Genomic DNA, 12452 nt, shown 5'->3' with positions numbered 1-12452 from the left:
AAAAAAAAGGCCTTTTTGATAGTTAGGAAAACTTGCCTCAGCTTTCCAAAAAGGAGAGTAGTTCTTTCCCAGATCCTATCTTGCAAGCAGTACTGCTCTTTTTCTTAGCCTTTGCTGTTAACAAACCAAAGACTAACAGAAATTCTCCAAGTCAGTAGGTCAGAATTTCATAAAGCTCTTCTGTCATTGAATAAATGAAGGAACAACATGCCAAGTTTTATCATGTTGATCTCGTGAGGGAGGTTTCAAATTAACAAACAAATGGTACTTGTTTCAAAGTATCATTAAGAGTTACTATAAATTCAAATAACTTTGATCAAACGTATCAAAACTTAGTTGTATAAAACAACATGCAAAAGAAAAATCCTCTTCAAGTTTTCCTTTCCCAAATCCACTGACAAGACAACTTTGAATAAAACTTGCCATACGATCACTTTCAATTAATATAAGGCAAGGTTTATAGGGAGAGAGAATATCTTACAAGACATAGCTGGAACAAACAGACAAGCTCTTCAATCCTGTCTTCAGTTCTGAAACAGAAGCAGCAAATTCCAACCCAAGCTCAGGCCAGGAACAATTTTTTTTGAGCTTAACTTGATTAAATTGTCAAAGTGCTTAATTTTTAAGAGAAAAGGATGGTTGGTCCTGTGGAGCGAAAGGGGAGGTAAGCAAGAGGAGATAATGTTACCTATCCACAGGTGGCAATTATCCCGCCCCCCCCACCCCAAACTTACTTAGCTGCACTGAAATACGTGGAAAACTACAGTTAAAAAAAATATAGTAACAACAGGGTATCATTTCTGATATTCAAAAGAAATCAGAAGCTTCACATCCTAGGTTCTTCCTTTTAAGGTCTTTCTTACAGCTCCTCTTAGGATCATCTCTACCACCAATAAGAATTCAGCACGCTAAGATACTGCCAAATGAACAATACTAGAAAAAAGTGCTGAAGGATTTCCTCTTAACACTTTGATTGAGATTTACTCACTTGCTATATGCCACACTTCATCCTCAACATTATTAAAAGCAAACACGTTATAATTTTCAGTGTAAAAGCTCCATTACACCTGCAGTGACAGTGTGCTAAGTGCTTTGCATTATATATTTAAGGTCAGGAATATGAGATACACAGACTCCAAAAGCTTACGTTGATATTTTCTAATTGCAGCAGGTGAACAGTGTAATAGGATTTGACATCTTCCGATACTAGCCTCACACGAAAACCTGTTTCACTAAACATCATAAATTCTTCTCCTCTCGTTGGCCAGTACTGTGCACATTTCACCTATGTGGAAAAAGAAAAAAAAGAAAAAGAAAAATCTAATTAAATACCTTCGCACCCTGGGCTTTTTGCTACCAAATTCGAGACCTTTTAATACAGTATAGTAGATTAAAGTACACATTACTGCTCCTAGTTTGAGGAATTCTCAGATTCTGTAAAGTTTACACTCAAGCGACTGCAACAGTTTCAATTGGTGTTAGGCATTTCAGCTGTAGCTGTTCACTCTCCCCTTCACAATAGTTCCAGTGCATCTTGAGACCATAACCCTTCACCCTTTCCCAGCCTTTCCACCTAGTTCTCTACAGAGATCTTTACTCATCTATTTCAACATTTCTTCCCTGCATTTCTGACAAGGACATCTGCACATTTACAGAAGTGATGCAACAGACAGTGCCTATTTCCCTAAGCCTTGCTGAAAATTGGAAGATTTAGTGAAACACAAGAACGAATTAGCAATGCAGAACTTCCTCATCCTTTACTCCTCTTGCTTTGCATTCAAGCTCACTGTAGGTAAATAAATGACTTCTTCCATGAAGTAGGCAAAAAAATTTCACTAACAAATACACCCTAGGGAAAGAAAAAAACCTCCACAAAATGACATGCATTTATCATTCAAATCCACAGTGATTTTAGGCACATTAGTAGAAAAAAAACACCTACACAATAACAGAAGATTGATATACTTTGTATGTATACCACCAATTGTAAGTAATCCAAAATAATTAGACCACTTTGACAGTTGGTGGAGGCAGCCTGGACTGTTATGAACAGTTCCTAACACTACACAAAAGTACACTGCTCTGAAATAATCTAAAGCTTTAATTCAAATGCATCTTCCCACTTGTTTTTTGTTTTTTTTCCTTTCTTTTCTTTCTAGAGCAGGTTTCATTTTTTATTTTTTACCTATATTGCTTCTACTTCATCTTAGTTCTGTCTCTATGCACTCCTGTTTCATCACGTTACTTTCACCTTTCTGGATGTATACTTGATGCTGGCTTTAGTGAAATTAATTTTACCTTAGCTCCATCACTTTGTTTAATGGTATAGTATATACACATTACGCTGTACACCAATGAAGAAGTGTTGATTCTTTACACAATAACAATCAATCTGTTTGTTCGGCAATATTAGAACTGCATGGTTCCCTTTATAACCTAAGCAGAACATCTGAAGTTACTCACCGAGTCTTTTTCAACAATTCTGTTCAGCATAACAACTGCTTTGGTTTTTTGTTGCCATACCATTAGCCAAAAATGACAACACGTATTAGGTAGTGGACCCTGTGTGGCAAAAAGAAGAATGAATGGGAGAATGCATAAGCAAGAACATGACTAATGTTTTACTGCGTGAAACTGAAGAAAGTCTTTTTGGACAAAGTTTAACCAAGCTATTAACAAAATGATAGAGAAGACAGGAAAGAAAGCAACCACACTGCACAAATCACTCAAGTACTTAAAGTTTAATCAAAGCAATAAAAACTCAGGGAATGGATGCTTTAGTTTCAGCATCAACACTACTGTGCAGTTAGAAGAAAAATTATTGCAGGCATACTGAAAAGAAACAAGATGAATTAAGTAGTATTGTTTTATACTTTCACACTAATAGAAAGAATAAAAATTCTGTGTACCCCTAATTTTATTTAACTTCATATTCTGTTTTACACTTGCTATGCTTATTTATATACATATAAGCATATAGAACAGGAGATAATACTGTCAGAGCTATGAAGTATAATACATCTTTTGAAAGTCTATATTTAATAGCATAAAACCATTATTACCTGAAGAGCAGGAAATATCTACAAAGCTTTAAAGACAGTCAACTATATACACTTAAGCATTCCCCTTTATCTTTTTATTAAAATATGTGTTCACAAGTAGATCAAACAGGCTGTTAGCATAAAATACATAATACACAGTGATGAGGAATCATCCAAACATAAATTACCATTGTACAAATCCAGTTCTCCCATATATATTCCCTGTAGTACCTCTTAATTGGTATGACTTACCTGTGTTAAGATATAGCATCTCTGAGCTTCTTCTATGACCACTAGGCTGGCATTGATATAGTCATTCTCTGTGTTCTGCAGTTTTACTCGACTGTGATCATCTAAAATTAAGAGAAACTTAAGAATGAACAATGCCTTTACTTTCACAAATACTCTGCAGCAGAAGAGTTTAGGCCTAAGAAGCAATCATTAAAGAATTTATTTTCTATCTAAGCAAATGGCAAACTACATGAAAGCAGTTTCTCGATAACATCGATAACAATGACTGTCTCTTTCTGCCCTCAGCATTCCATCACAGGTTAGCAACTGGAATACCACCTTTCCCTCTAGAAAACAACCAATTCCCCACACCACCAAAAGCTCATGCCCATCCTTCAACAATTTTAATTCCTTAATATAACAGCATGACAACCCACAACAGGCATGGTTTGTCTTAAGTTTGGAATTCCAAGATCTTCAGCAAGCTACAACTCCACAGGCCAAGGCAGAATCATAAACTGACACAGCTAAAAAATTACCTATTTGCAATCATCCAAATCAAGCTTTGCTGAACTTAATTTTCCTTGTAATTTAACACAATGCAAATTAGAAGCACTAAGGAAGTAGCACATAAAAGATGTCCCCTATTAAACAAATCTTCCAATTAAACAAGCCTAATTTTATTACATGCTTTCTACCTTTCCCATGATTTTGCAAGCAGGGCAGAAGATTTGCTACTCATTGCAGATGGAAGCAGTCAAAGGATTGCTTTTAAAATACTAATATTAACTTGAGAAAGATTATCAGACTGTCATATGACAATGCTGCATAATGAAAAGTCACTGTGACTGTACGTGTGTAGGACTTTCCAGTACTTCCTAACTGCCCTCTACCAGGCACTTAAGTAATCAGACTCATCCACAGCAAATAATCCTGCGTCAGCCATTTATCAGACTCCATTAAATAAACAGCAACTTTTGTCCAAAATCAGTACACAACTGCATATCACAAACTGAGCTCCAACTGACTGTGAACCCCCTGAAGCTCAACCACTGATAGACTGTTTGTAAGAACAACTAAGGAACAATAGCAAAGCTACTTCAGTGCATTTCAGGAAGCCATTCTGTAAAGCAACAGACAGAGCCAGCAGTGAGTCAGGGTGTGATGCCAGTTTCTCACTGACACTGACCACAAAACTTACTTGGAGCTGTCGCAGCTGCTACCAAAACACGTCAGTCCTCTGTTCCCTTTCCCATACCATCACCAAAAGCCTAAGTTCCTTCTGACATCTATCTTACAAAATTAACAAAACCCATGACCTTCATGCAAGCATCCACTAATTATCATCCTCGGGACAGCTATGCTGCCCCTATGTTACTGCCAGCCTCTACAGCACAAGGTTTATCTAAGAAGAAATCCATGAACGTGATCCTGACTGGGCAAACAGTTTATACAAGAATCAGAACAAAGTTAATGAACTAGCCCCTTGTTCTGTGGGCTGCTTGTATTATTTTATAAATACTTTCCACAGTTTTGAAAACTTGGGAAAAATGTATTTACTTTGCCTTGATCTGCATTTACACTCTTCCTCAGCTCTCTGCTACTGGCAGCTGCCAAAAGCTACCAGGATGTACAGCAATCCTTTACAAGACTATAATGACCGTTCTTACATCACGTATTCTTCAGCCTCTTAAACACCTTACCAGATTCACAGAAGAAAGTGAACAGTGAAATTCTTTATTTTCTCTCCCAGAAGGACTAAAGTTTGAGGTTATCTAGCTGCTAGCTTTTTTTGTGTACAGTACAGAAGTATGCTGTAAAGCTATTTTTAATACAAAAGAATGAGAAAGCTACTGGGTTAGTCTGTTTTCATTAGCATTCCAGTAGTAAGGCAGCACCGTCTTGACTCTCAGGAGTCTTAGAACAATTTATATGCCCGTACGCAGGAAAAAAAACAACAGTCAAGACAGTAGACTTAAGATGTGTTTTAAGGTAAAAATGTGTCCTTGCATTATTTTATATGGAAATTCAAGTGTTACTTTTTCCTTTCATATATCACTTTATCTGAAATGTTTCTACTGGAGAGAAACCAAGACCTTTGTAAATATTACATGTCATCTGCCAACAGGAAAAACTTAAGATCTTGTTATAGTAAATCACACATACCGGTACTAGTGTTCTCGGAAAGGTGACGTAAGCAGGCACTGTTAACAGTTTAATCACCCAGCAGCAGCTGCTGCTCTGCTGCCAGCAGGAGATAACTGCCTGGGCCCTAACCAGACTTGGTACTGTAACACTTACACACATTTTCAGCCTTCTTTTTAATCCTCTTCTACGTTCTGCCCTGTTAACGTTATAAAGAAAGTTTGGAAATAACTCCTAACAGTTAATTCTCCCTCCTCCTCCCCGACCAAAACAGAGGCAAACCTCAAAATACGGTGGCATACCCAGGGGACAAAGAAAGCCACGAGCAAATATTGATTTCCCTTTCAGGGGAATGGGTTCCTAAAGGACACAATGACCTAGAAACCTCATTCAAGTTCTGGCTTGCTCATCTGAATTAAATGAAGCGAGCCAACCTTCAACAGCACAAGTTAGCTGTAACATATTTCTCATATGTAAATCATTTCCAGATACACAGGACTTCAGATTTATACGAACGATAAACATATCTTAAATCTAATCTAAAAGATCTATCTTAAACACTGCCAAGCTCACAACATCTAAAATACAGCACTCATTTTCTGAAGTGTTAATTTCCCTATTTTGACAACTTACACAGCTGAAAAGGAAGTGGCAACCTTAAGAACGCTTCTCATTCTAGCTCCCGCACAAAGAACACTGCTCCCACAGCCACCTTGTCTGAGATAAGCTCTTATTACCCACTTCTGGCAAAACCCTTTCCCTCCACTATCACCTACAACGCTCCCTGCATCTCACACAAGGCCAAGACTTCACCCTGCACACTGCCCACCCCCTGCAAAAAGGAAAGTGACGTATCCAATTAAAACAGAGATAGGAACGTTTGGCAGTTCAAGTGACACAGATCTCACAGTTGGCTAATGAAAGGATTTATTCAAAAATCAATTGCACTTCTAAACACAAAACCGCCGCATAACCTAAAAAACATCTTTTGTCCAAGAGAAGTCTGCTTACCAAATATGGTGCTATAACAGGGAAGGGTAACACCCTACTTAGTGGATTAAAGAAAGTCACAAATAAAACATGCAGTGATAAGCCATTCCAGTGACCCTGTGTGACACCTCACCCCCTGCCAGTAAATCCCCTACATTCCACTAATCTAAATCTGGTCTACCTGAGCTGCTACATTACCCAAATCACAGCCCTCCATCACCGGATGTACACTCACAACTTTCAGACAAGTGTTTTCAGAGGGAGCCTAAGGCAAAAGAAAGACAAAGCAGCTTTTCCCACCTTGCCAATGGTCGCACGCCGCGCGTGCCACCATGATACATCAGCAAAGGCCTAGCTTGTAACTGGAATGTATTCATACTGAAATACGTAGGTTGCTCTGAAAATAATGCTGTATGTATTTCCGTGGAAACTAAAACAGATACAAAGAGCTCTGTACCACTATCTGATGGAGCTACTGTTTTTCAACACTCACCACCATTAGCTGTGTATTTTCACCAGCCACAAACAAGAGCTTGCATGCTGTGCTCACACGAATCTGCACCATCAACAACATGGTTTAAATGTTGGCTAGCTCTGAAGCACTCAGACTCTATGATCATTGACAGTCCCTTCCAAATGAACTCTCCTGTTCTAAAGTCTAGATCAGTACGTGCCAGGATACTCCCCTTTTCCCCAAACCTTAAGAAATATCTCCAAAAGCAACACACACAGTTTATTTATAACATGCTTCTGGTAACATGCCCTATAGAATCATTAGATAATGTCACACTCACTCACTCACACACACACACACACCCACACACACACACACACAAAACCAAACACATTAATTTCAGCTTCTAAGATGGACAGCAAGAAGTGCAGTAGACTTATTTTGGACAGAACCTCTGAGCATGAACTTGAAACACATGACAAAAAGGTGAACATTTTGCCATAACAAATAATCAGTGCTAAGTGCAAAACCATCCACATCAGCTCCAACTCGGTTCCTCATAAAGAACAATACTCTTCACATTCCTCTCTCCCTGGCATATGTTCTACAGTGACTGTAAGCCTACAGTTGAAAGATCCAACACAAAGTCTACTAGCTGCCTCCTGAAGAAAACAAAGAGAAATCACTACCTTTTAAGATTCTCCAACAGCAACATGATCTATTTGGTGAAAATGTTCAGATGACCTAAGAAAACAGGCTACACGCCATGTCAGAAATGAGGGCTAAAGAGAAAACTTGTGACATCTCTCACAAGAGGGAGAGAAAAATCCTGAAGAAATCCTGACAATTTTACCTGAGGGGGGGATTTCCCTTTCTGCCTCTGAACCTGGGAATGCAGTAGGAATATCTCTAAAGGTTTTTAAAGTCAATCCGAGACACTGGACTACTCTGATATGAACTAAAGATAAGATTTAAAAGGGAAGTATTAAGTCTTAGAGTTCCAATAAAGGTATCAATAAAGAATAATAGCCCCATAAGTTATTTTCTTCTGAACAACGTTTTCTGAGAAATGGTTTCATCTCTCAGGAAATGACTGGCTGTCAAACCAAACCTATTTCAGATTAACTTCCTGTTTCAATACTGCAGCACTGCCGAGATATTCCTCTCCCCATTCTAGACCCATACCAGACTGCATGACTACTGTTTTTTTGGCTAGGCAACTACTCTTGAGGGCATTTCTCCAACTAAGGTTTTTTTTTTTTTAATTTTTAAAAAACACGCTGTAGCTCCTTAGCAAAGGAAAAATGACACTAATACTTCTGAAACAGGAGACAATATAAAACTCACTCAATTGTAATGGGCAGACAATTAGCCTCATACAGCTAACTGCAACCATCTTTTACCTAGAAAGGTACATGATATACAACCACTTTTAATGTACATGCTCTGTGAACTACAGTTGAAGTGGGGCAAACCAACCCAAAGCATCTCTTCCGTAATGCAGAACAATCTCTGCATTTCCTCTGACAGACACGCCATCTCAGATTTTAGACTGGCTTGTTTGCTGTATAGACTAAAAAATCATTTTCTCTTGACTACGGAGAAATAGAACATTTTTATTAAATTACATCACATATTTTATAATACATTTAATTAGCATAGGAATAACTGCTATTTTGAAGACCTTCAGGTATCAGAGGTCCAGGTTCTACCCCAACTGCTTTGAAGTTTTAGGTACCAAAACGTTAGAATGTCATTTATCATCTATTCTCTTCCAGGTCTCTAATTCCCACCACTGTCAAAGAAACAGTTATGACTCATATTTGAAAACATACATATAAAATGCAACAGCGATCAGATAAAAGACTGTTTTGCTCTGTTCTCATAGAGCCTTGCTACTGGCACCCAGTCCTGTGGGCGTATCTTGGCAGTTCGGTTCAAATCTTCTTTCTTTCAGGCATGCTAAAAACTGAGACATGCTTCCTAAGGCTCACTGCGTTAAACTTCATGTCAACTAGCATGTCACTATAGTCCTCCTGAACCCAGGTACTACTTCAACACTAGCCTTATTCAACTGTCTCTTTGCTGTTAACTGGACCCATTGTTTACTACAGTTGCATCATTTCCTTCTGGATAATGGAGCATTTCAGGGCAGAAGTATCCACTGTTGTGAAAGACATATCATGACTAAGGAAAACTTTGAAAAAAAAAAAAAACACCAACTCACATCTCTACAGAAGATGACTACAAGCCAATCATCTAAGACATTATTGCAGGTATTCCAGATGCTACTGAAATAACAGAAATTTTCTTTATTTTAGAAACGCAAAAAAATAACATACTTTAAAACTATGCTGCCATTCTCTCTGTAGTTGTTACAAACAAACTGAATCCAAAGATGCGAGAAAGGACAAAAAAAAAAGTGAGCACAACTTCTGTTACAAAAGCTGCAGATGACAGACACAGGAATAGACTTTGGGTCTCAGGGTTCAAAACCAGTTTCCTGCCTTCTCTTCTTAAAATCTGTCTCATTTTAGGTATGAAAGAGAAAGTGAATGAAATGCGACCTGCTTTATCACAGGTGAGAAGCCAATGCCATGCTCTAACAGGACAGTAAGCCTGAGACATGAGGTCCCATACTGACCAACATAGGTTAACTAAGGTCTATCAGGGCACTCAGGTTCTGAGCATATTCTGCTGGACACACAGCAGAAGCCAGTAAGCCTCAAGTAACCTGAGGTATCTTCAGAGCCGCACGTTTTTTCAGATAGGATGGTGATGGGAAATGCCATACAGACACAGCAAGGAGGATCTCTGCTGAACTCTCATTTGATGATGGCACAGTATTTAGACTCCGCATTAAGCCAGAGTGGACTCATTTGGTAGGAATACACCATACAAGTTAGCCTTCTGGCAACTGCCTAACAATCAGCGTGCAGCACTGCTATCTGAACAGCATGACTCACTTCGAGACCCTCTGTGCATAGTTTCGAGAAGTGCTATGCACATGCTGTTACACCACAGCTTTCAACTGGAAACGAGGACTTCAGCACTTCTCCAAAATATACAATAGGTACTCATGTCAAGCACTCAAACAAAAAGCCCTAATGCATCAACTACTCTTCAAAAATTCTACATCCAAGAACAACGGGATTATGAGAGATTTTGCTGCTCTGGGAAACATAGTACAAAAAGACACGCAAACACTGAAGTTTTCTATAAAATACTGAAGTTGAAAGAGGTTAAATCTGTATTCATTTTTTCCCCTAGTCCTTCTGAAAGTGATATACGGTAGCTTTCTCTAGCTATAATCACCTATCATACATTTTTTGCTCATGTGTATTTTCATACGGAGACTGGATTAAAGTTTCTAAAGTAAACACTGTTGAAAAAAATTTTTCACATGCTTCAGTAGCAAATAAACTGGAAAATGTACTGCTGTAAATACAGAAAAGATACTTACATGGACTAACATCTCTGTATCTGTTTCGATTTCTGTTTTCTGGGTACTTTGCAACTCTATGAGGATAGTCACTGGATTTATGTCGAATTTCCTTTAAAAGACAAAAATACAGTTTACTTTTAGGCGCCAAGCACATTAAGGCTGATATTCTATACAACCTACCACAAGGCTTTCAAGCTCAGTTATTTCATTGCAGTTATTAATGCCATTATTGACTTTTAAGCCAACTTTTACTACAGCTAATGCTATTTTCACTCAGAAAACACATGCCATTCTTAGCCATACTGCTGTCATTTAGATCTTTTTACACTTGGTCAATGTATGCACAATTTGTTAAGTAACTGACACAGCAGAAACAAGGGGGGGGGGGAGGAGGGAGGGATCTCATCCTACAGTTGAACTGAGATTTGCAAGCTAATTCCCAGAAAAAGTGCAAGTCTGAACTAAGAGTTGCATAGCTCTAGCTCCTTTACACCAGCTGGCAATGTAAACAATGAAAACCAAACTAGTTAGCTGCAGCCGTAACATCATTAGTAGCCACAAAACTATTACAGGTCTTTTGAAAGTTCATCTTAAAGAGCCATCATTAAACATGAGCCTGTAAGAGAGAACAGCTCTAGACTCTCAAATGTGAGCTTGTATCAATACAAAAATCACAGCCTGCTCCTACTCAGGCATTAACACAAGCCTTTTGATAATCTGCATTTGGAAGATATTTAAACACACTCATTTACACATCATTTTAAAGAAATAATACTGCTTAAATATTGTAAATGGGGAAGGTTTTTCTGTTTGTTCCTAAAGCTTCTTGATTCTAATGAGAATGTCTTTTTCCACAACTTTACCTTCAAACTAAGAAGCAGATTTGTAAGTGTGAAAACATAGGCAGTGTGCTATTGACGAGCAGCCTCTTATGGACTCAGTATCTTTATATCCTTGTACTCAGCTGACATGCAGTGATATAGAATTAAAAATATTTTGGTGGGTTTTTTTTCAGATGAAATTCCTATATGATATGATTGTATCCTAAGAAGCGCTTCCCTTTACAACAAAGCATTTTTGGACTTTCTCTGTGCTCCCACTAAAACAATCATCTTCGCAAGCTTATTAATCAGTTGAGACACTCTCATACAAGGAACACAATGAAAAACAGGGCTTTGGAAATCTAACAAATGTAAAGAAGCTTCATTTTTTAATGTCTGCCATATGCTGTGACTTATGTGCAATGATCATCTGTGAAAAGCAAAAGCTACAATATGGAGCAGCAAGTGTCCAAGCACCAATGTTCTACGTACCTCTACATCAATCACTCAATCTGTTACACAACCAAATTTTGATTTTGGTACAGAACAATGGAGCTTGTGCTTCTAGCTTATATGCCTTACAGCCTCTTGGAGTGTCTCCACATTCAACAATTAAAGGGCAAGCATTCACAGCCAAATTCCCTCAAATGTAGGTTCTTTATTATTATTATTATTATTATTATTATTATTATTATCATCATCCTATAACGGGAAGCAATATATTTTGTTTTAAAAAGCACAGGCATTTTCTGTGCTCAAAAACAGACCTATAATTTCATAAATATTCCAAGCTTCTAACACAAGTCTAGGAAGATTCATGGAATTGAAGGGCAAACACAGGTTTCGGCAAGAAGAATTAAGGAAACCCTAATATTCAGCTGAATTTTTTCTTCAGGAAACATATGCCTCTCACGACAAGCAAGTATATGTCCTATACAACATAGCCATAGCTGAATACCTTCCTAAATAAGAAGTCAGTATATTGGAGTGGGTCCAGAGGATGGCCATGAAGACGCTCAGAGGGCTGGAGTACCTCTCCTACAGAGAAAGGCTGAGCAAGTTGTGCTTGTTCAGCCTGGAGAAGACTCCAGGGAGACCTCACTGAGACCATCCACTATTTAAAGGGATATCGTAAACAAGAGCGGACCAACTTTTTACATGGCCTGATAGTAACAGGACACAGGGGAATGGCTTTAAAATAAAAGATGAGAGTTAGGTTAGACGTTAGGAGGAAGCTCTCCGCTCAGAAGTTGGAGAGGCATGGCACAGCTGCCCATAGAAGCTGTGGTGCCCCATCCCTGGAGGTGCTCAAGGCCAGGTTGGAT

At 38.3% G+C, this 12452-nt stretch overlaps 1 protein-coding gene across 1 annotated transcript; it reads right to left on the bottom strand.

Moving 5' to 3' along the window:
• Window positions 1–378: 378 nt before the first annotated feature.
• On the bottom strand, window positions 379–10475 carry LOC104910268 (tyrosine-protein phosphatase non-receptor type 2-like). The gene is made up of 5 exons (XM_010708770.3): window positions 10325–10475; window positions 3294–3394; window positions 2464–2562; window positions 1148–1285; window positions 379–645 (listed from the first exon to the last, which is right to left on the bottom strand). Exons 1-5 carry the CDS (start codon window positions 10458–10460, stop codon window positions 616–618), a joined length of 504 nt encoding a protein of 167 aa, XP_010707072.1. The 5' UTR covers window positions 10461–10475; the 3' UTR covers window positions 379–615.
• Between the last annotated feature and the right edge of the window lie 1977 nt (window positions 10476–12452).

The sequence above is a fragment of the Meleagris gallopavo genome, chromosome 3, assembly GCF_000146605.3.
Source record: "Meleagris gallopavo isolate NT-WF06-2002-E0010 breed Aviagen turkey brand Nicholas breeding stock chromosome 3, Turkey_5.1, whole genome shotgun sequence".
Taxonomy (NCBI): domain Eukaryota; kingdom Metazoa; phylum Chordata; class Aves; order Galliformes; family Phasianidae; genus Meleagris; species Meleagris gallopavo.
This window is presented reverse-complemented; position numbering and strand designations above follow the sequence as displayed.

Bases quoted from the DNA above. Each gene is read 5' to 3' on its own strand.
- LOC104910268 (XM_010708770.3), bottom strand. From the start codon at position 10,460: ATGTGCTTGGCGCCTAAAAGTAAACTGTATTTTTGTCTTTTAAAGGAA. The intron at 2,563-3,293 runs GTAAGTCATACC...TTTGCCACACAG, and splicing joins GATGCTATATCTTAACACAG to GGTCCACTACCTAATACGTG. The intron at 1,286-2,463 runs GTGAGTAACTTC...TTTTCCACATAG, and splicing joins GAATTGTTGAAAAAGACTCG to GTGAAATGTGCACAGTACTG.